The 23,527-nt window shown below is 51.1% G+C and overlaps 1 protein-coding gene across 6 annotated transcripts in view; it reads right to left on the bottom strand.

Moving 5' to 3' along the window:
- Positions 1-22,648, bottom strand: part of TCOF1 (treacle ribosome biogenesis factor 1) — a 38,352-nt gene extending 15,704 nt beyond the window's left edge. For 3 of the 6 annotated variants that reach the window (XM_070374629.1, XM_070374630.1, XM_070374631.1), the window contains exons 1-16: positions 22,475-22,647; positions 20,076-20,131; positions 17,131-17,279; positions 14,413-14,486; positions 13,409-13,595; positions 12,722-12,795; positions 10,807-11,037; positions 9,800-9,991; positions 9,372-9,605; positions 9,008-9,211; positions 8,708-8,890; positions 8,285-8,539; positions 8,002-8,196; positions 3,118-3,255; positions 2,740-2,925; positions 2,405-2,611 (exon numbers count right to left, since the gene is read on the bottom strand). In XM_070374629.1, coding sequence (XP_070230730.1) covers positions 2,405-2,611; positions 2,740-2,925; positions 3,118-3,255; positions 8,002-8,196; positions 8,285-8,539; positions 8,708-8,890; positions 9,008-9,211; positions 9,372-9,605; positions 9,800-9,991; positions 10,807-11,037; positions 12,722-12,795; positions 13,409-13,595; positions 14,413-14,486; positions 17,131-17,279; positions 20,076-20,131; positions 22,475-22,582 — 2,673 coding nt within the window. In that variant the 5' untranslated portion in view covers positions 22,583-22,647. Of the gene's footprint in view, positions 1-2,404; positions 2,612-2,739; positions 2,926-3,117; positions 3,256-8,001; positions 8,197-8,284; positions 8,540-8,707; positions 8,891-9,007; positions 9,212-9,371; positions 9,606-9,799; positions 9,992-10,806; positions 11,038-12,721; positions 12,796-13,408; positions 13,596-14,412; positions 14,487-17,130; positions 17,280-20,075; positions 20,132-22,474 lie in introns of all 6 variants that reach the window. The other 3 variants (XM_070374634.1, XM_070374633.1, XM_070374632.1) reach the window with 3 other exon arrangements.
- Between the last annotated feature and the right edge of the window lie 879 nt (positions 22,649-23,527).

The following is a 23,527-nucleotide window of genomic DNA, read 5'->3' as shown; positions in this document are numbered from 1 at the left end:
TAGAGCAGGGACTAAACTGAAAGGTGCTGGTGGCGGAGGGGAGCCCAGGCCAGGGCAGAGGGCAGCTCTGTGCCTCCCCATTGGTGTGAAGGTCCAATTTTTACTACTCAGAAAAGCAGGACCCACACTGCTGGGGCCTCCAGCTTCTTGAACCCACCTGCCAATGCAGGAGAGTTAAGAGACATGGGATTGATCCTTGGGTGGGGAAGGTCCGTTGGAGGAGCGCATGGAGCCCACTCCAGTATCCTTGCCTGGAGAATCCCATGGACAGAGGAGCCTGGTGGGCTACAGCCCATAGTGTTGCAAAGAGTCAGACATGACTTGAGCGACTTAACATGCACAGAATTAATCCATTATTTATTTGGCTATATTGGGTCTTAGTTGCTGCATGTGGGATCTAGTTCCCTGACCACAGGTTGAACCCAGGCCCCAGCACTGGGAGCGCAGAGTCTTAGCCACTGGACCACCAGGGAAGTCCCTGGAGCCTCCAATCTCTCAAGAAAAGCTAGAAGATTCTGATTTGGGCGTGCACTTCCCAATTTTTCCCTGGGTCAACTACAGTGCACACTGCAACAGCCAAGTCCCCATGTCTTCCTTGCTAACACAACCTGTCTCTGTTCTAGTGGCCCCCACCACAGGCTTTGGAGAGGGTGGCCCTTTGTCCCAGCCAATCTCGGGAACTGCAGGCCCCTCATCAGTGAGTGGCTTTTTTTTTTTTTTTTGCAGGGGGAGGGGATGGCAGAGGACAGGTAGAACACATGCCTTAGATCTGGTCAAGGAGCTAAGTGGAGGGGAAGTCAACTGGGGGATTTTCTCTTTAGGAGATGCTGCAGCCCTGCTGTGACAAAGAGGCAGACGAGGCATGGAGAGAGAAGAAATCTGAGTCACCAATGATGCTGAGCTTAAGGGACCACCTTCACAGGAGCCCTACCATGAAACTTCATGCCCTGAGATGACCAACCCCCTTAAGAACCATCTGAGCTCTTGTGAAGTAGCTCTTGTTTTCTCTTGCAGATTAAGATGTCCTGACTGATAGAATAACCTGATTAAAACTTTACAAAAAGCATCACGGTCCAAAACATGGCTAGGACCCTCGTGTCTCATTCTGGCATTTAGGCTCCCATAGATTTTATTGGTTACAAGCAACTAGAAGTGACTGCTGCCTGCAGGACAGCTGGCCTTTGCTGAGCCCACCTGACTTCAAAACCCCTCTCCTTTCCACACTCTCCCATCTCCTCCCTGGGGAGCCTCTCTCCACTTTAGGGTCTAGCGAACCCCAGGTCTTCCTCCAAGCTCAGCTCAATCATCTCATCTACCCTCTCAGACACTCATTTTCCCAGCTCCATCAGGAACATGCTCCAGTAACCCCGTCACCTTGTCTCGCCCTACAGACTACAAGTTCCTTGAAGGCAGGGCCAACGTCTTTCATGCCTTCATCTCTATCAACAAGACACCATGCTCAGTAGTTGATCTGCTATACCGAAGGCAGAGAGGTTAGTGCTATGAGCACTTACACCTCTTGGTGCTTGTTTACTTATGAAGAAAACATATATCTAGGAGGGATTAGAGCTCAGCCTGGAGCAGGGATTGCCAGCTTCCCTTAAGGAATGGAAGATCTAGCCACACATGTCCATTAGGTCACAACTGGCTGGAGCCAAAAGTGGCCATCTTTCTAGTTTGCCCTTGTTGCCACCACTCCCTCGGTCCCTCCTGACACCAAGGCTTCATGTCAGCTGCCATCTATCACCTCCACTAGGTCTGCACCACTCAAGTCATTTCCATCACATGTCTGAGCCCTGTGAGTCCTGGAGTCTGTCACCCTGAACTACAGGTTGTAGCCACTCCTACAAGCAGACAGAGGAAAAATCATCCAGATAAAAGTCGGGTCCTCATTCCTTCTCTCTCCCCACTCTCTAGGCTTCACACTGAGCTAGAAGAAGAACTCTCCCTGAGAGATACACATACCAACAGGAGGCCCCAGGCCCCATTGCCTACAGGACGACGGGGTGAGAGATTTGGCTTCCTCCCACCCCCCAGGGCCTCATGGTACCTACACCACATCGAAGCCCCCTCCTGATTCTCTGACTGGGACATCCTTGAGGGCCTGGCCTGGCCTCCCACTGGGCTGGTGGGACCATGTGCATCGTGGAGGCCTTGGCAGATATGGGAGTACCAAAGCCACCTTTTACTGGGGAGGCCCTGGTTTGGCGAGGGACGGGGGTTATTTGTAGGAGGTTTTACCCAAGGAAACATTGGGGACAGCAGCTGGGGGAAAGGTCCCTGGATGCAGAGCCTAAATCTGGTCTTGCTTCTTCACCTGGCCCTGAGCCCAAGTTTTGACATGGGAGTAGGTGGCGGAAGCTTGGAGGCCTGGCACCACAGCTGCTTCCTCATGAGGCCTCACCTGGGCTGGAGGTGCAGCAGCTGGCACGTCCCCGTCACTGTCCGACTCCTCCTCGCTGCTGCTCTCCGAGTCCTCCTCCTGCCTCTTGGCCTGGGTGGCTGGGGGTCCTGCCTTCCCAGGGGGTACCGGGGCAGCCCCTTTCTTGGGGGACGCCTTGGTGGGGGCTGAGGCAGTTCTGACCTGGGGGGTCTTTCCTGAGGGCTTCGCCTGGAGACAAAGAAACAGGATCAGGAAAGGAGGGTTAGGAGACGGCTGGGGCACGTGCAGCTGTGCTGTGGGTGGCTCCTGGTCCAGAGGACAAGCACGGGGCTGCTCTCCGCCCCCTGAGGCCTCACCTGAGGAGGTGCCTCTCCCTCACTGTCCGACTCCTCCTCACTGCTCTCCGAGTCCTCCTGTGAGCCCTTGACAGGCCCCGGCTGGGCCTGGGCTGCTGCAGCTGCTGCCTTCCCCACAGCCGGCACAGACACCTGGCCCCTCCCAGAGACGGCGCTACTCTGGGGGGTTCTCGCTGGTGGTTTTACCTGAATCGGGAGGAGGGAATGGTACTGAGGGAGGAAGAGGAAAGCACGGTTCCCTTTAGGTGAAACCCCACCCAGGGCACAGTTCTGGGGAGGTCACTCCCACCTGTGCGGGACCTTGTCTAGGCTAGGGCCATTGCTTGGTCCTCCCCTCCATTCCACCCCAGCACCTCTTTTGGCTCTGGTCCTACTTGCCTTGGCTGGGGACCCCACTTTGGCTTGAGCAACAGCAAGGCCCCCCTTTCCAGGAGCTGGTGCTGCTGCTTTGGCTGAAGCCACTCTGGTGGCAGAAGAGTTGGCTTTGGTCTGAGGGGTTTTCACTGAAGTCTTCACCTGGAAGGAGAAAAGGGAATTAATTACATAAAGGACATAAGCAGTTAGCCAAGAATGCCGATTCTGGAGTCAGATGCCAGAGTCTGGATTCTGACTCCTCCAATAACACCTATATGAACCTGGGCAAACCATTTGACGTCACTGGACTTCACTTTCTTCCTCTGTAAAATGGGAATGAGGAAGGGTGAGGATGAAATGGGAGATATCACAGTGCTTAACACAGTGCTGGCACACAATAAGCACTCACGCATTACTGTTGTGAGCACTTTTTCTTCGAGTTAGCTAAGCATAAGACTACCCTGAACAAAGGTTTCCCAGGCTCCCTTTCAGCTAGGTGGCCACGTGATTAGCTAATGAATCTAAGTCAAGCATACATTTGACTTTCTTACACATGTAGAAGATGTGTCTTCTTCCTTCCCGCTGCCTGGAATACTGAGGCAATAGCTGGAGCTCAAGCAGCCATCTTAGTCTATCAGATAGAAGCCAGGTACTCAGGATGGCAGAACAAAAAGGAAAACCACTGTTGTCTGAGGTTTCTTCAGCTTAACCTAACCTTAACTGATGTCCAAGGAATCCCCTAAAAATTTATCAGTGTCTCCAGCAAATACAGACCAGAAACTCAAGAGCAACAAAAAGCAAAATCCTTAATAAGAGTGTGAAAGGAAACTTTGCTAATGTGAAATAGGATGAGGGATCTGGCAGCATCTCAAGGCCCATCTCATTCAGAGATGTCATCTGAGCAGAGATATGCCCCATAACTTGGCTTCCCTCATTTATATAAGACCAAGTGAAATTAACATTCATGAATTGAACAAAGAAACCAGTCTAAAGCATAGCCTATGTGTGATGAAGAAAGGAGCTAATCAGCACAGAACTCAAATTATCAGAGGGGAGTAACGTCTTTGACATAGACTTACAAAAACAAAAGACACCATGTCTAAGTTGCCCTAGTCAGTAAGTTTAAAAGGATTGAAATCACACAAAATATATTCTATAGCCACAACAGAATTAAACTAAAAATCAACAAAAAACAAATCTGTATTAATTCCATACATTTAGAAATTACCCCACCCTTTTTTTTTTCTGGTGTGTGGCCACGTTGCGTAACATGTGAGATCTTAGTTCCTTAACCTGGGATTGAACCAGCCTCCCTGCAGTGGAAGCACACAGTTTTAACCACTGGACTGCCAGGGAAGTCCCTCAACACACTTCTTTTTTAAGATATTTACTTGTCTGCACTGCATCTCAGCTGCAGCAAGGAGGATCTAGTTCCTTGACCAGGGATTGAACCCAAGCCCCCTGCATTGGGAGTGTAGAGTCTCAGCCATTTGACCAACAGGGAAGTCCCAACCCACTTCTTAATAATCCATGGCTCAAAGAATAAAATTAAAAAGACAGTACTTTAAAATTCATGGGACAAAGCTAATACAGTCCTCAGAGGGAAATTTATTGTGTTAAATGTTTAAATTAGAAAGAAAAATCTAAAATTAAAAAAAAATCTAAGATTCCATCTTAAAAGGCTAGAAAAGGAAGAGCATATCAACTCAAAGTAAGGGAAGAAATAATAAAGATCACTGGAAATTAATGAAATAGAAAACAGGAAAATAAGAGGAAAAAAAAAATCAATGAAGCCAAAAGTTATTCCTTTGAAAAGAATGAAATTTGTAATTCTTTAGTTAAAGTGACCAAGTAATAGGACAGAAGACACAAATTACCAAAAATTATTCCTATGGATATTAAAAGGATATAGAAGAATATTATGAACAAATTTAAGCTAATCAGCTACACAACTGAGATGAAAATGGACAAGTTTCTAGAAGGGCACAAATTATTAACTGTGCACAGGGTATTAAAAGGTACAAAATATAAACTAATTCGAATACACCAACATCAGTTAGAGAAACTGACTGAGTCATTAAAAATCTTCACCCACATACACAAAAAGGCTAGGGCCAGATGGCTTTACTTATAAATTTGAATTGTGTTAAGAAAAGAAATAACACCAGTGCAACACAAACTCTGAGAAAAGAGGTTTTATGAGGCAGGATCACACAATACCAAAGCCAGGCAAAGATATCACAAGGAAACTACAGACCAATATTCTTTGTGAACACAAGACACAAAAATCCTCACAAATAATTCACAAACCAAACTCAGCAACAAATAAAAAGGAGAATGCACTCTGACCAAGATGGATTTATTCCAAGAACGAAAGATTGATTTAATACCCCCAAAACAACTAATGTCATACATATTAACAAAAGAAAAAAAAATCACTTTCATAAAGAAAAAGCACTTGACAAAAATCTAACTCCAATTCATGATAAGAACTCTCAACAGATTAGAAATAGAAGGAAACTTCCTCAATCTGATCAGAAGCATCTATGAAAAACTTAGAGTTAACATCACACAACAGAACGCTTTACTTTTAAGATTAAAATTGAGACAAGGATGTTTGCTCTCACCACTACTATTCAACCTTTTACTGGAGGTTCTAGCCAGGCCAATAAGGCAACAAAAAGAAATAAAAGCTACCTAAATTAGAAAGGAAAAAGTAAAACTGTCCTTAATTTGAAGGCATGATCTGTATATAGAAAATCCTAAGGAGTCTACAAAAGTCACTAGAACTGATAAGCAAGTGTAACAATGTCACAGGACATAAGATCATATACACCACAAATTCAGGCCCAGAAGGCACCACACCACTTATTTGGCCATTCATCAAACACTGAACATCTCTCCCCTGCCTTTCTCACACCAGGGCTATCTTTCTATTCATGGCATTTAAATTACGAATCATCTCCTTTCTGAGTTTCTGGGACATTTGGTTTTCCAGAACCCATCCTCTGACTGTTAATTTGTTTGTTTTGAACTTCAGCTTCCTCAGTGGACAGTTTACTTTCAGCTGGCTGGGTATCTCTGAGCAGATCAATTTCTGACCTCAGCAATGCTGAAAACACTGATTAGAAACCAGTTAATATGTACAGCACTGAGGGAGATGCCAAACAAGTATTATCTCATTTAATCCTCATAATAACCTCACAACAGAGGCAGTTATTACCCTCATCCCTTGGATGAAGGTGAGGAAAAGAAGTTGGCCAGTAAGACTCCTTTTATCAGTCCTGCTTGTTTTAGCAGAGGCTCGTCAGACCTCCTGAAGTTAGGAAAGACAGTTTCGTCTGACAGAGCACCAGGCTATAAGGCTAGGCCCCTGGAGAGGGACTGGCTGCTCTTTTTTTCAACCCAAGAGAATACGATGCCCCAAAATCTGACTATTTGTGTGGCTGGAAAAGTTGCGGTAAAGATGTAGCAGAAGGGGACTTCCCTAGTGAGCCAGTGGTTAAGACACTGTGCTTCCACTCCAACGGCATGAGTTTGATCCCTGGTTGGGGAACTAAGACCCCACAATGCATCTTGGCCAAAAAAACAAAACAAACAAAACCTTAGTAGAAGGAAGTGGGAAAGGCTTTGGAGTCAGGGGCTGGTGGGGCTGGATCAAATTACCAAACAACTCCACTACACTCTAATTTCCTTATCCAGAAACCAAAGCAAATGAACACTGTCTCATGGGACAGGTGGAAGGCTCAAATGCGAAGACTTAAGTGACGTGCTTAAGTGATCAGCACATTGAAACTTTTAAGGCACTAGTCAAATGTGTCTGTAGCTTGGAAAAACAGAATAGGAGCCTATTGAGCTGAGACTCTGGGAAGGCCAAGAATAGCTTAAAATTTCAGTAAAGGAATTACAGGACCTTGGGTCCCACAAGATAACAGTGACAGCAAGACAAAAAAAATTCACAGAAATGTGTACTCTGGTACAGGGAAACAAGAAATGACTAATTTGAGTGGTTAGTGAAAAAAAGAGAGACAATTAAAAATAATAAACGGTGGGTGGGTGAGTGAGCAGGGAGTCAGCTATCTTCACTTCTCCCCGCTTTCCCAGTCTGGAAGACAACTCTTGAGTCTGCTCCCTCGAGGGAAATGGATGAGAACTTGCTGTGTGCAAGCCCCTTGGCTGGATGTGACAGGTAAGAGCTCATCAAATTCAACTCTGTGCAGGTCGATTTCCAATTTACTGAAGAATAAACAGAGGCCCTGATGGATTATAGCACTTGCTAGGACGTGGAGCTAGGACTTGAACCCAGGCAGCCCAGCTCCAAACTTCCCACCACTTGCCATTCACATGGTCTTCCCTAGTGAGCCCACCAGAATGCTCTGCTTGGGGAACTCAAAAAAGCCAGGCACTCTCCTGGCTTCCACACAGGCTGGTTTCTCTGCCTGGAAAACTCCACGTCACCTGGCCAACTCTTTCACCCACAGTTTAGGTGCCACTTCATCCAAGAGATCTTCTCTCCTGAAAAGGCCCTAGATACTATCATCTGCCATGTTCTGGGGCCTAGGCACACACCCTCCATCTCAACCCTGTCATACATGCTGATACAATCTGTGTACACATCCATGTCCCCCATCTAGGCTGGGAACTATGAGAGCCAGGGCCTAAGGAGCCCCAGACAGGATGGACCTGGCAGATGGAGTACTCAACAGAGCTGGTGTAAAAAGAAATCTCAGTGGGAGCTCAAAAGGCGATGAAGGAGACCCTGGAGCTCAACCCTACAGTTCTTACAGGCAGAGGAGATGAGTGGAAAGTGCAGAATGAGGCTGAGCTGAGGATGCCGCTCAGGCTTCTGCATACCAGGGGCAAAGGCAGCCCGGGTTAGCCCATCCTCAGCCCTGTCCCAGGCCTCACCTGTGCGGGAGTTGCAGCCGCTTCCTCATTGTCTGACTCCTCACTGCTCTCTGAGTCTTCCTGCACCTCAGCCTTGACCTGTGCCACTGCAGGTCCTGCCTTCCCAGGGGGCCCTGGGGTGGTCCCTTTTCCTGAGGGCCCCTTGGTGGGTGGTGAGGCAGCTTTCACTGGGAGGGTCTTCCCTATAGACTTCATCTGGAATGACACAGAAGAGAGGCCTATCACAGGGGCCAAAGGACCAATGAGGGCCAGCCCTGACCCAGCCAAATGAACTTGGTCTCACCTGTCCCCCTGCTGCAGCAGGAGCTGTCTCCTCCTCGCTCTCAGACTCCTCGCTGCTTGAAGAGTCCTCCCCTGGCTTCTGGGTGTGCCTGACTATGGCTGGGGATGACGCGCAGGTGGGCGTACTCACTGCTGCTGCTGTCCGGGGGGCTGGTGTGCCGACTTGCACTGGGGGGACCCTGGCAGATGCGGGTGTAATGGGGGTGCCCTTCCTTGGGGAGGCCTTGATCTGAGAAGTTTTCACAGCTGATTTTGCCTGAGGGGACACACAATTCAGAAGCTCGAGAAGGATCTTGGACTCAGAGCCCCCATGTGCTCAGGGTGGAGCTCACTGCCATCCTTCCCCACAGCCCCTCGTAGAGCTGACTGGTTGGTGGGGGCAGTTAAGAGTCAGGCTGTGCAGCCGCCCCTCCCGAGACCCTACCTGGGCTGGAGTCTTGGCTACAGGAGCTTCATCCTCACTGTCTGATTCCTCCTCACTGCTCTCCGAGTCTTCCTCGGCCCTTTCAACCTTGACCTGGGTGGTTGCAGGCCCGGCCTTCTGAGGGGGCCTCTTGGTGGGACCGGAGGCAGGTCTGATCTGGAGGGCTTTCCCAGAGGACTGTGCCTACAGTGAGACACAGAGATGGAGAGGGTCACCCGGTCCAGGGAGTGGAGGTGGGGGAAGGGGAGGGGGCTTCCGGCACTGAGCAGGAGAGACAAACCTCACAGGCAGAGGACTCACCTGGGCTGAGGTCCCTGCCTTCTGCATCTCCTCCTCACTGTCTGACTCCTCCTCACTGCTGCTCTCTGAGTCCTCCTGCTTCCCATCCTGGGCGGCCACAGACCTTGCCTTCTGAGGGAGCGCTGGGACCGTGCCCTTTGCCGAGGGTCCTGCACCTGTGGCTGAGGCAGCTCTGACCTGAGAGTTTTTCTCCAAGGGCTTTGCCTGGGAGTGACAGAGGACAGGACAGGAGGCTTAGCGGGGAACGTGTGAGGTAAGACAGGAGGGGAGGAGGGCGAACGGAGGTTCTGGAACAGAGGACAAGAGGCCCACAGGGTCTCTGCAGGCGACTCCCAGGGCTGGGCTGGGCATCCTCCAGCCTCACCTGAGCCAGGCTTGTAGTGTGCCGCATGGCCGTGGGCACCTCGCCCTCGCTGTCTGATTCCTTGCTGCTGCTGCTGCTGCTCTCCTCCTCCTCCTGCTTCCTGGGCTGGGCTTGGGTGGCTGCAGGCCCTGCCTTGCCAGGGGATGTTGGAGGGGACCCTTTCTTAGGGAAAAACACCTGGATTTTTGGTGTGGAGGCAGCTTTAACCTGGGGGATCTTCCCAGAGGGCTTTGCCTGGAGAGAGAGAAACAGAATTAGGGGAGAGAGCCCAGATGGTGGACTCGAGGAAACAGGAGAGCAGATGGGGTCGAAGACCACAGACTCCACATGGCCCTGTGTGTGGCTGGTGCACGTGGAGTGGGAGAATCAACCCTCAGAAGACTTCCTGGGGTGGGTGCCAGCTCTGGGGCCCTCTCTCCAGGTCCCACCTGCACTGGGGTCTTGACAGCTTGTGTCTCCTCCTCGCTGTCTGACTCCTCGCTGCTGCTCTCCGAGTCCTCCTCTGGCTTCCCTAAGGGCCCTGCCTTCCCAGGGGGTGCTGGGGTGGCCCCTTTCCCAGGGGTCCCCTTGGCAGGACTAGGAGCAACTCTGATTGGGACGGTTTTCTCCAAGGCCTTCACCTGGTAAAAGAGAAAGCATGGTTTGTTCATTTCTTTCTGAAAACTCTCTTGTGATGTCTTAAGAATAAAGCCTGAGCCCTTAGTGAGACTCATGAGACCCCCTGCTTCTCTCCCCACTCCCCGCTTTGACTGACACTCCAGCCAGTGTGACTGACCAGCCAGATGGCCATATCTCCTCATTCCTGGGGCCCTCATACCCCCTGTCCATCTCACCTGACCACCAATGCCTCATCCCCTGGGTACCAGATAAGATACCAGTTCCTTATACTAGTTTTCTGTGATGGCCAGGGTGGATAGGCTCCTCACCTGGGCAGGCTCAGGGCTCTAAGGGCCTTTTACCACCAGTCTGACCCCTCATCCTTGCTGCTCTCTGATTCCAACAGTTTCCCAGTGCCTCTGGTTTTCCCTCAGGACATGCCTAGCTGCAGCTCTGGCCACCCATGCAAGAAGGAGGTCCAGCAGATGGAATAGAGCTGGATTTGTTTGCTAACAAGCCATGATTTGGCCTGAGAAGCCAGAGGGCCAGGTAACTAAAACTTCTCAAGTTCCTTCCCAGCAGGACCAGCCGGGACAAAGAGAGCAGCCTGTTTACTAGACAGGGGAACTGAGGGGAAGGGGGTGGTGGGCGGGGTTCTTCCCTTTGGGCAGGAAGGGCAATTTCCAGAAGCAGCTGAAGCAGAGTCAGGTGACCTTGCCCTTCGCCTCCCAGAGCCCCGCCTCCCCCTCCTCAAACCCCAGGGCCGGTGTCCTCCGGCAGCAGACGTGCTCTTTACACAGCCGCCCGGGACCGGGAGCAGGCCTCCCCTGTGCCTCACCTGACTGGGTGTCCCCGCAGGGACGGCCTCCTCACTCTCGTCAGACTCTTCACTGCTCTCTGAGACCTCTTCTGGCTTCTTGGCCCTGCTGGCTGGGGTCACAGCACCGCCTTTGACTTGGGGTGTCACAACCCCTGCCTTCCCTGGAGTCGGGGCTGCACTTTTTCTCGGAGACTCCTTGACTGCAGTGGCTGAGGCTCTGACCTGCAGTGGTTTTACTGCGGCTTTCGCCTGGAACAAGAGCATGGGATCAGAGAATAACCCTGTCTAGCACAGAGGAGTGTAAGATGCTTCATAGTCTGTAACACTCTGTCTTAATGTCATCTCGTTCTCAAACAACTCCCTAAGATACCACCTTTACACCCATTTTCTGGAAAAAGACAAAAGGCTCAGAGAGGTTAAACCACTAACGCTGATAGTAAGGGACAGAGCGCTCAACCACAAACCTCCTCTACCACCTGGCACACAGGGCTCAGTGGAGGGGCAGCCTCTCGCGAGCAGGACAGCTCATACTTGTCTACCCCTCCAAATATTAACACAGTGTCTGATCACGGTGGCTACCACAAGGGCCAAGAGGCCAGGACCTGAGCTCTAGTCTTGGCACCAGCCTGCTGAGATTCCTGGGGCACCCTCCCTCCCTCTCTAGGCTCTGGTCCACTGAAGCTGTGTGTTTGGCTGCTGGCTTCCAGGGCCAGGAGTGTGCCCCTTCCCTTGACAGAGCCTGGAGATGGAAGCCCAGGGTACCTTTATAGCTGGCTGTAGCTAGGGCCCAAAGGTGGGATGGAATGTGAGAAGCAGCCCACAGTTAGGGCTGCATCTTCAGGGGTTACTAGCTGAGGTGGAAAGGGAAGGTAGGAAGCGCCATGGGTGCCAGGTCAATTTGATCCCCAAATCCTATCGTTCTCTCTCCCCATCTCTCTGCTGGGTGCCCTGGTGCTAGCTTTCAGCATCTCCTGCCAGCATTACTCCAACAGCCCTCTCAACCATCTCACTGCATTTATGAAGCACCGTCCTCCAACCCAGGCCACAACCAGCGATGTTTTGGAACCATAAATCAGGCCATCTCACCTGTGTGCCTGCAACCCTGCAGTGGCTTCCCACAGCCCCCAGGACAAAACCCAAACTTCTCTCAGTGGTCCTCACGGTCAGGCACCGATCTGGCCCCTGCCTCCCTCGGACTTCATCTTACATCATTTTCCCCTTCATTCATGAAACTGTGGATCACTTTTCCTGAAAAGCATCAAATCTGCTGTGTGTCCATCCCTGCCATGCTGTCCCTCTGCCCACATCGCACCCCTGTTACTGCCCCTCATGGCTTTCTGGATCCTCCGTTCATACCAACCATCACCACTGCAGTTAAATTTCTGAGGGTCCCTTTCACTCCCCCACGGCAGCAGGAACCTGCCTGCCACTTGGAAGGTGCATGCTAAGGAATAATCTGCAGGGACTCCAGGCCACGGTTCACAGAAGAGACAAGGCCACGGACTTCCTCAGGCAGTGCTGAGACCCAGAACCTCCTCAGTAGCCTGACCCCAGACAGCCACACTCCTGAGCCCATGGCCTTTGCTCGTGCAGCTTTTCCTGCTCAAACACTCATGCCCCGACATGCCCACCCGGTGGAGCCCCCTGTGCGTCAGGCCCTGGTCCCGTGCCGCCTCTCCCAGAAAGTCTGCCCCCACCTCACAGGTAGGATGGTGTCTCTCCCCACCAACTCCAGGCCCTCTTCCTGCCCAGAGCACAGTGAAAATCTGGCTCCCAACCTGCCCAGGCTCAGCCTTCCAGCTCCTGGTCACCCCAAAACACCCACTGAATGGGGAGAGGTGACACTGGTACCACTGGGAGGTGAGGCCTCTGGCCAGGCCCCAGGAGGGTTAGAGGTTTGCAGAAGGCCACTCTGAAGGTGGATGGTAATTACCTCCAAGTCCGTCTCATCACTCGAGCTGGTGGTATCCTCACTGGAGCTGTCAGCCTGGTCGGCGGATGCCATTCCTGAGGGATAAACAAGGAGGGGACTGAGGGCCAACCCTTTATAGACCTGCCTGCCTCTCGTTGGCACCCTCCATGCCAATTACTCAGGGACAGGTATGAGTACTGCTCCCTCCCCCCATGGAAGACAAACAGCTGAGAGGCATACCACACTCCCCCCACTCTGCTCTTGCACAGCTGAGGGGCTGGTAAGAGGTGTAACAATAGGTCCTGACACACAAGCGCCAGCACCTGGGGGCTTAGAAAACCTTCCCCCATCACAGGGCAGCAGGCAGGGCAAATGCCTATTTTACATGCGATGCAGAGGCAAACCCAGGCCTCTCAGCTTAGTGTCTAAGCCTCTGTGGAAGGCGCTGGTCCCTACCTGAGAGCAATAAACCAGAAAACGCTCCAACCCCACCCTGGCTGCTCACACTCCCTCAGCAAAGCCTGAGGTGTCCCTGCAGCAGATTCTCTCTCACCCAGGGGAGGGGAAAGTGGCCTGAGGCAGGGGTCCTCGCTGTCATGGAAACAACCGCCTGAATTCCAGAATGTCCCGGGGGCCTGACAAAGCAGTGCCCAGGTCTGCCTCCCCAGCCCGCCCTCGGGCCTGGCCCTAGAGGTTGGAGCTCCTCACCAGGCGTGGTGGCGGTTCTGAGGCCTGACATGCTGCCCTCCTCCTCGGTTTCTGACACCAAGACAGCATTTGCCGAGGGCCCCGATGTCTTCTGGGGTGACTTCCCAGTGAGGAGGTGGGCCACTGCCTTTCCCGGGGCAGGGTGTGTCGTGGAGTTCACCGTCTTGCTGGCTTTCGTGGTCTTTGCCTACAGAGAACAGGAGTGACAGCCACTGGGTATGGTCAGGTGGATAAGAGCACAGACCACATTGGCTCCCACCTCTGCCACTTCCCAGACCCTTGAGCTTGGGCACATGACCTCCCTGAACCTCTGTTTCTTCATCTTTGAAGTTATGGCTTCATCACCAACCTGTGGCCAGTCAAGGGGGGTGCTGAAAATGGTACCTCCCCTCGCAGAGGTGTGAACTGAATTACAGTTCTTAGGACACAGCAGTTTTGCTAAGCGGTTAAGTAGCAATTTATTGTGGATGTTATCATGGCCTCGTGATTATTTCTACGTATTTTTTTGCTAATGCTCCAATCAGTATCAGGGACACAGTCCTTTACATGTCTGAGACACTACTTTGAGGACGACCAGAAAATGATATTCTGCCTTCCAAGTAGTTTCCAGTCTAGAAAATGTTTCTCGAGTTTTCAAAGCCACAAGTGTCTTATTTGCTATGGTGTCTCCACTGCCTCACGTAGTACCTGGAACATAACTGTATTGGTAACGACTCGCTGAATGAAGAGCTGAATGCAGGACCGAAGGAGGAAAGGAGCCGTGTACCCCAGGTATGTAAGGTGCCCAACAGCTCACAGCAGTGGGCACCATCACCATCTTACAGACAAAAACCTGAGGCCTGGAGAGGTGCATGGGACACACCCTGATCACACAGCTGGTGACTGAGATCTGAATCCAAGCTGGGCAATTACCCACAACCCAATTCTTCACTGATGCCAGGGAACGTGTCCTACAGGGCACCTCACCTCCCATGGGTGACAGCCTGGAAGATGGTCCCACTCACCTTGGCTTTTTCTTTCACATTTGAAGACGAAACTGTCCCTGTGACTGAGGAGTTGGTAGCTGCTAATCTCGGGGCTGCAAGACACAAATACCCGTTGGGTGAGCCAGACCAGCCTTTTCTCAGGGAAGAAGAAAGGTTTCAGCTCACATAACAATTCAATTTGTATGGCTGCCTGGTGTTGGCGTGAGATTTGAGGCTGAGCCTGGACTGAGGAAGGGCTCAGTGGTGCTCAACCACATCCCCCAGGAGCAAGAGAGGAGAGTGGCGACATGAAAGTCAGCTGACTGCATCCCCAGTGGGGTCCCAACTCCCTGGAGGCTTGAGATACTGAGGGCCCCAGAGGAAAAGGGATTGGCTCCCAGACCTACTGCATACTACCCTGGAGGCCCGAACAACTCCAGGGATGCCATTCCCACAGGCTACCTGCCACACTGCAGCCCCGAACGCCACTTAGCAAGACAGGGGCAGGTCATGCAGCCCCAGGTCCACAGAGAAAGCTGCTCGAATTTAAACCATTTCCCAGTGGGTGGGGAGCTGAACTACATGACTGGAATCTTGTTAGATGTCGGTTTCCAGATCCTTGTTGCCTTGATACCAGGATACTGTCTCCTTTGAGCTCAGGTTAGGGAAAGATTTCTAATGTATGCTGTGAAATAAAGAAGATGCTGTTGGGGGCTTCCCTGGTGGTCCAGTGATTAAGAATTCGCTTGCCGATGCTGGGGACACAGGTTCAGTCCCTGGTCCGAGACGATTCCACATGCCACAGAGCACCTAGGCTTACGCACCAGAAGTACTGAGCCCATGCCCTACAGCCTGTGCTCTGCAGCGAGAAACCTGTGCAACCAAACAAGAGTAGCCACCCCCTCACCGCAACTAGAGAAAACCTCGAGCACAGCAAGGAAGACCAAAGACAAATGAATAAATAAAGCCAAGAGAAAACAAGTGTTGATTAGGTTAAAAATACGATGCTGTTGAGAGGAATGACATGATCTAATTCTTTTCCTGACATTTAATTCCATCTCTCTTCATTTTTTTTTCCAATTTATTGGCTGAGCTGGGTCTTTGTTGCTTTTCTCTAGCTGCAGAGAGCAGGGCTACTCTCCAGTTGTGGTGTGTGGGCTTCCCATTGTGGGGGCTTCTGTTGCTGCCAAGCACACGCTCTAGAGCACAGGTTCAACAGTCGTGGTGCACGAGCTTAGCTGCTCCGTGGCATGTGGCATCTTCCTGGCCCAGGGACTGAACCCATGCTTTTTGCACTGGCAGACAGTCTCTACCACTGAGCCACCAGGGAAGCCCTTTGTTGATTTTTAATTATGGAACATCTTAGGCCCATTCATAAGTACCGAGGAAGAGGACTAAGCCACCCAGCCCCAACCATTATCAACTTGTAGCCAATCTTATTTCAACTGCACCCCTCATTCCTCCATCCCCAGTGAGTATTATTCTGAAGAATACACCAGACATTGTATCATGTTGCCCAACAATATTTCAGCAGGTTTCTCTCAATGAGGACTCTTAAAAAGTATCATTGTAATTCCATTATTACAGCTTAAAAAATTCATTAATATTGAGTAACCAGTCAGTAGGCAGTTTTACAGCTTTTGTTTCAAGTAGTTTGTAGGTATGGATGTAGGCCTGTACGGATGTCTATCTGAGTGCAGATGCAAAGGGGAGCGTCGTCAGCATCATCAGGCTATTTTCCAGGAGATGCATTTAGGGAGAGGAAAGGGAGCAGGCAAGGGGAACAGGAAACCTCCCACTTCTCTTCTGTATGTTTTTGTAGAGTTCACAGCGAACTTGTTTTGCATTATAATTTTCAAAGATTAAGCAAAGTATAAAATACATATTCAGTATGATCGCCAATATTTGAAAAAACATGCTCAGGAAAAATAAATGGAAGAATAATTTGCCAAATTATACATGGCCAAGAATATGGGTAATTTCCCCTACCTCTCTCAAAAGTCATTTTCACATATTCTATAATGAATATAATGAAGCCTGTATTTCTTTTACAATTAGAAAATATATTTAAAAATTAAGAAGTTACCTTCTATGTAAGTAAAAACCAATACTGCAAAGAAGAACGGTAATTCTTCTGTGGAGCTGTGACCACTGTTGGTTAAAGCACAAACTACCCGGAGAATGGGGGGAGGAGGGGCTGTGACGGCCTCACGGGGGACCCCTGCCAATGCACCGGAACCGGAGAGCCTGGGACAGCGTGCAGGTGCTAGACCTGCTCACTTCAGACGGGCAACTGCTGAAACAGCCCGAGCACACAGGAGAGGGGCCCGCCGGCTGTCGGCTCTGAAATCTCTCTAGCAGCTCTTCTGAAAATGTGGGCTGCTTTTCTGGTTTTACCAGAATTATCTCGAAGGCTTAAACAAATGCAGTTCCTGGACTGGACTGGAGAGGCGACTCGACATGCCTCTAGACTCTAAGAGCCCGTTCATGTTTTTGTTCACCACTGGATTCCTAGCACCTGGGACACAATGTCTGGCCCAGAGGAAGGGCTCAAATCAGACTGAAATAGGTATGTGGGGCTCTTACAACCTTCCCTTTAAAAGGACCTGGTCCTCCGAGGGCTCACGGAGGTGAAGCTGGAGGTGGACTCTCCCTTGGAACAATCCAATATACAACAGCCTGTCCCCGAGAGGTGCAGGGTACTGTACCGAGCCCCCAGCGCGGAGACGGGGCCCTCTCAGCACCCAGGGCTCTTACTGGGTTTGGTGGTTTTGGCTTCTGCCTCCTCCTCTTCCTCCTCCTCTTCTGAGCTCTCTGAGCTGCTGATGGGGTCTGACACACGGCTCCTCTTGGCCTGCAAGGCCGCATCTTCCTCTGCCTTCCGTTTCCGGCCAATCTCCGAAGTTCTGCAGGACAAGGGTGACTGGCAAGCTCAACCAGGGGGCAAGAACAACCCTAGGAGAGTTGAAAAGGAAGACCTCCCACATCCTCCCTGACCCCAAAGGGAAAGTGTATAAAGAGACTTTAAACAGTGATGAAACAGAGTGCAGAAACAATTTCGTGTTGTGCATCTTCACTCATTTCATTGTATTTTTATAGTTTATCCATCTCCAAACACTCAGGAAGGGTGGACAGTATTTTCTAACAGCAGCTAAGAGTCACAGAGCTCTAAGTGCCGGCACTGTATACACTTCACAGAACCATCCAGGCTCCTCCTTCCTTCAGGACTTGTGGCACCCCAGCCACCTTCTCTTGGAAGACTGCCCAGGTCTCTGTTGTCCCTCAGGCCTCAACTGCAGTACAGCCTTCTCGGAGAGGCCCTCCCCGGTCACCACTGTCCTCTAAGATATTCTCTGCCCTGTTTCATTTTCTTCAGAGCACTTTTCTCTCTCCTGTTATTTTACTTACTTCCTACTTGATGCCCCCACTGCATGCCCAGGGAGGGGAGGGCTGGCAGAACCTTTTCCAGCTCACTACAGTACCTAGAGTACCTAGCCTAAGTCTCACGGCTAAGTGACCTGCCCAGAGTCACAGTCTGAGGCTTCTGGGAAGGATAAGCACCCAGAATTTTCAAGCATCACTTCCTCTGAGCCCAGCCTCCTGCCTGAGGGGGTCACTGTCTGTGTGCCACACTCTCCATGTGGGACAGATGTCGCTCTGCCACAGTTTGGGATGTGCTGCCTGGCTCCCTTGTTCCCAGGAAGGCCACTTGTTGGGAAATCTTCTGCAAAAACATATTTCATTTATCACATGTGTAGGTTCACTCTGCCTCTCTTCTCCCCGTAGAATGTAACTTTCACAGGTGCAGAGATTTTTTTCTTCCAGTTTGTTTCCAACGACATCGAGAACAGTTCTGTCCCAGAGTAGGCGCTCACTAAACAGAGGCGAGTAGAGAGCTAATGCCTCCATTGGCCAGGTTTAGCACTTTATTTCCTATTATTATCTTAATTTTACTGAAGGAGACAGACTTGGGGAGATCAAGTTTGTCCAAGGTCACACAAGCTGGGTTTGAACCACCAGGTTAGGCTGGCTCTCGTGGGTGTGAGGTCCTTGTCCAAGTCAGTACCCCTCATCCAGAGAAGGGGCTGGTGGTAGGGGAGGGCATGTGCCATGGCTCAGTGAAGCAGTTCTCCGGGGCAGGAAGTGCTGCACAAATAGTCAGACACCTGGGCACATGGAAGAGGAAGTAGGGGGTGTACCCTGTGCTTGCCTTAGCAGCAGGGGAGAGCCAAGAACTGAGGACTGACAGGGCTTGCAAAGACCTTAGCTCTCTACTGGAAGCTGGGATCTCTTCTCTACCATGTCCGCTTTTGCTTACACACCTCTGATGACAGGGATCTCACCACTCTACTGTAGCCCACCTGAGTTTTGAACAGCTTTGATGACCCACTGCTTTTATTCAGAAGCTGACACTTGTCTTCCTAAAGCAGGTTCACATGGGTCCCACTTCAGTCTCTCAGGCCCCAGGGAACACCCCACTCCCTTTGTCTCCTAACATGTGCAGATAGTGGTCCCTCCACTGCCCCTCTGCCATCTCTTTTCCACCCAGACAGTTGCGTATTCACTATCATTCCTCATGGGCCACAACTGCAGGTCCTTCACTCCCGTAGTTGGCTGTAGTCAGGCCAGTTCACTGAGGGAACAATTATCCCCTCCTTCATTTTCAAACCATTCCTCTGTTGATAGTCCTTGGATTATACCCCCTCCTTGTTTTGCATGTTTCACAGGCACTTCACATTCAACACGTCTTTGAAATCTTTCCCTCCATGTTGGGTTCCTTCCATTCAAGCGTACAAGTGAGACACCTGGGAGTTGACTACACTGCTTCTCCAAACCATCTGCAGACCCTCATCTCATCCTCTAGTATTGCTGCAAACTGTTTCCCTCCTATGTTATTCCTGCCTCAAGCCCCATCAGCTCTTGTCTGGAGGCCGATATCCACAGCCTACCCAGTCGAGCCAGTGATCTCACTACTCTCCACTTCACCCTTCCCTGGCTCCCAGGGCTCTTGGGACAAAGACACAACTTCTCCTCATGGGTGATCAGGCCTGTCATGGGGTGGTCCCTGATGATCGTCCAGTCTCGTCTGCACTGCACTGCAGTTACAGGCCTCAGACCAGCAGCTCCCTCTGCCAGCTACACTCCATCAGCCTTTCCACACCTATTGCTGAGTTCACTTCCCCATTCCTTGCAGGTTTCAACTCAAAGGTTACCTCAAGGAAGCCACCCCTAAACACCTAATGAGGTGAGGCTAACCTATTCAGGCAGTTTTGGCCCCAGGCACCTCTTTTTCATAATCCTCACCACCACTGTAATTTTATACTCATTTGTCTCATTCTCCGTGGTATGCTTACCTCCCCGATTCCAATGTTAGCTCCAGGAAAGGAGCCACCATGCATGTCTCACTCACAACAATATCTCTGTACTGAGAGCCTGGCATTCAGTAGTTACTCAATAAATGAGCGTTGACTGAATGAATAACAAGCTGCCGAGAAGCTCTTGTCCTGCAGAGACACTGCTCACAGCTCTCAGTGTCCTCTCTACTACCAGAGAGACACCCGTATCTGTGGCGTAGCTTCCTAGAGGTGATAATAGTATCTACAGTGGGTTATGGGGACAGATCTTAGACCAGATTAGTAGCTGATTTCATGCTGAGAGCTTGGGGTATCCCTCCTGCACTCCCTCAGCCCCATTAGACTTACTGTTGCCAGTGTGTATAGATGTCCAGAAGGGTTACAGGCTGACTCAGGAAAATTTTCTGCAGAGAAGCAAAGAGAAAGCAGCAATTAACCCTCCTGAGTACAGCAAGGTTCCTCCTTGGGCCCCACTCTCATGACATCATGATCCACAGAAAGATGGCTGAGAAGGGGGTCTTTCTGCTCTGGGCAATATGTCTGCTCGGCTCTGCCAGGACCACCCGAACCTTTCAGAGACATGCAGGGCAAGTACTTTCAACTAAAACCTTTTAAGACAATATTCTGGTGAGAAGTACCTTTGACAGAGTAAAGTGGGAATATTCCAGGCTAGCATTTATCTAGCCCCCAGCCTCCCTGTCACTCTCCAGGCTTAGGTGCCACAAGACAGGGCTTTTTCCACCCCTGACCTTTCAAAAGTCAGGCTGGTCAATCTCCCCAGGCAGTATGAACCACAGACTAGACACCCACGCTGTCTGCTGACCCACTGGGCAGAGACTGGAACCAAATGGTGCCAATCCTTTGGTAGAACAAAGCCCTTTGGAGCCAAGATCAGAAATCTATTCTCTCTGCAAATGTCAAGAACCTGGGACGTCAAGTGCCCCAAAGAGGCTGAGTGAGTAATGCAGGGCCAGGGATTTAGGCAGAGTGGCCAGGAGGGTGCATCTGGGGTCAGGCAAAGAGAACTTGTTAACTGGATAGTCTACTGTCTTCAGCTCTTTAAACCTGCAGGTTCTTTCTTTATATGGGGATAACAGTAGTATCCATCTAAGATGCTGCTCTCAGGCCTGAAGGAGACAATCTACAATAGTAACTGCACAGCACAGCAGCCAGTAACATTCAGACTGTAACTGACAGTGACTGAAAGTGTCAGTTTCACTTTCCTTGGCCCCAGGCACACTGGCCCTCAAATCTGTCAGGGGACTCCGCCCCCATCGGGGCTGGCTGTTCTTTCTGTCTGAATGCTCTCTCCCGCCAACTATATGGCTCACTCCTTCACTTTCTTCAGGTCCTCGCCCAAAGTCACCTTCTCATTCGGGTTTCATGACCACCCTATAGATAATTTAACTCTGACATTCCTTATCCCTTCTACCTGCCTTATTTTTACAACTAGCACCTACCATCACCCCACACACTGTATCATTAACTTAAAAAAAAAAATTCAGTCATTTGTCTGTTCCTGCTGGAATATATGCTTCATAAGGGCAGGATTCTTTCATCTAGGCAAATGCCCCAAAGAAGATAGGTACTCCCTTTTGTTGCCTGTAGCTGTTAAGTGATATAACTGAAGAAAAGCTACCGAGGTCCAAAGATTGGGAAAAGCAGAGATGATGTCTTATTTGTCATCCTTTAGTCTCTCCCAGAGGTCCTGAGAGCAAGTATCATGGCCAGAGCCTGCCAGAGAGACACCAACTAATCAAGTCCACAGCCACCACACCAACTTAACACCTTCCAGTGGCTTACCACTACTTTACCAAAACCAAAGGAAGCCCCCTTCCTGCCGCTGTCTCCCCAGAGATCTCTGTCAGCCTTGAACTCCACACTTCAGTCATAAGAAACTTTCTGGCGGCCAGTACATATGCAACACTTTGCATTCCTACTTGGAACATCCACTTCCTTCTCTCAGATCTCAAAGCAGCATTCACTTCCTCAGGAAAGCAGTTCTGGATATCCCTGACTAAGGCAATCTGCCATTCCTGTCTTAGCACCCTATGCTTCTCATTCTTGGCAGTTGATGCAGTGTTGAGTGCACAGGTACTTTTGCGGTCCTTTGATTTATGTCCATCTCCCCTAACAGATTTAGCCTGTAAACTCTAATTAGTGAGCCAGGGACCCTCCTCACTATTCTATCACCAGCACCCCCACTGCCAGATTAACAGCTGCTCGAGGAATGGATGAGGTAAGAATGACTACACCACGAGTTCAACTCCCAATCAGTACAGAAAAGCTGCTACGGGCTTGCGCTCCAGCTCAGTTTAGTAGCTTCAGGCCCTTCTCGGGGCGCTCTTTCGCTCCTTTCAGGGCTGGTAGCGGTCCTCTCCTCCGACTCGCAGCTACCTTTTCGCCCTAGGGGGCCGCGCCGAGCCACGTGGCCCGACATTTCGAAACTTTAAATTGTCGCTCCCGGAAGGGGGTGGAGGTAAGGGGCGCGGGAATTATAAAGCCCAGAGCGTCCGGTCTCACGCCCCGGCCCGCCCACTCCACAGATAAGGAAACTGAGGCCCAAAGGAACTGGGAGCCACAGAGGTGCGGGGCAGAGGTTGCGGCCCCTTCGGCACCCCGGGCCGCGTCCCAGAGCACAGTGGGATCCGGTATCTGCGCGCCCGCAGGCCGCCAGAGGAAGAGGCGCGGGCCGCCTCTCCATAGATCTTGCACGCGGCCCTTAGACACGGCCCGCGCACGCTTACCTGGCCGCTCTGCTCCTTCACTTCCCGCGCCGCACGCACATAGCCCGCCTGCAGCAGATGCTGGTAGATCAGGGGAAGGAGCTCTCGCCGCTTCCTGGCCTCAGCCATGCCCGCGACCCCCGGCCTGTCCGTTCACCTGCACGCCCCCCTCAGTCCCCGCCCGCCACTTCCCTTGTGCCCTTAGACCTCGCACCCCCCACTTCCGGCTCCTCCTCCGCTCGCCGCGCGGCACGCCGGGAAGCGTAGTCTTATCTCCAAAGGTGGCCGGCCCCGCCTCGGCGGGTGAAAAGGGAGGAGGCCTGGGAGGCATTGAGACCGCCTATTGGCGGGGAGGGCGGGAGTCGGATCCGGAAACACCCCCTGGGCCGCCTAAGATTAGAACGCCTCCCTCTTAAATCCTTCAGACTCGCTCCTTGAAGGTATTTGTCTTCCTCTTAGCTGTGTGACAGCTGCGATCGGGTTTTACTCATCTCTGAACATCCTATTCAGCTCTCTCTAGACTCGAACTTCCACTTACCCACTCATTTAATCATTTCACAAATCTTTTTAGAACACATGAACCGATGCTATTTGTCATCGTTCATTCATTCATTGAATAGTTATTGAGCGCCATACCTTCGACAAGCGCTTAGGCTAGGACTGCGGGATATATAAGATGTGGCAGCTGCCCTCAAAGCTCGCAGGAAAGAGAGAGGCTGGTAATCAAGCAACTATGGTTCAGTGTCTTCTGCACATTGTCTGGGGCAGGCACAGCCTAGGGGAGAAAGAAGGGGCCCCTAACCCCAAGGGGATATCTAAGCTGAGGCTTAAAGACAGAATAGGAGTTTCTAGGTGCAGAGGAGAGGGCTGGCATCCCAGGCAGAGGGCACTGCATAAATATAGACAGGAGAAACCACTCCGGTACAGGCCAGGAAACCCAAACATAAAACGCGGTCTGTGCTGCTGGACTGTTGAGTTGGAGGGTTGAGGGAACCAGTGTGGACACAGAAGGATGGACAAGTTAACAGGGCCTACAACACCCGCTCCCCCTGGTCAGAGTTTGCACTTTGCTCC

Source organism: Bos mutus, chromosome 7 (genome assembly GCF_027580195.1).
Source record: "Bos mutus isolate GX-2022 chromosome 7, NWIPB_WYAK_1.1, whole genome shotgun sequence".
Lineage (NCBI taxonomy): Eukaryota > Metazoa > Chordata > Mammalia > Artiodactyla > Bovidae > Bos > Bos mutus.
The sequence above is the reverse complement of the archived record's forward strand: the minus strand, read 5'-3'. Positions and strand labels throughout refer to the sequence as shown.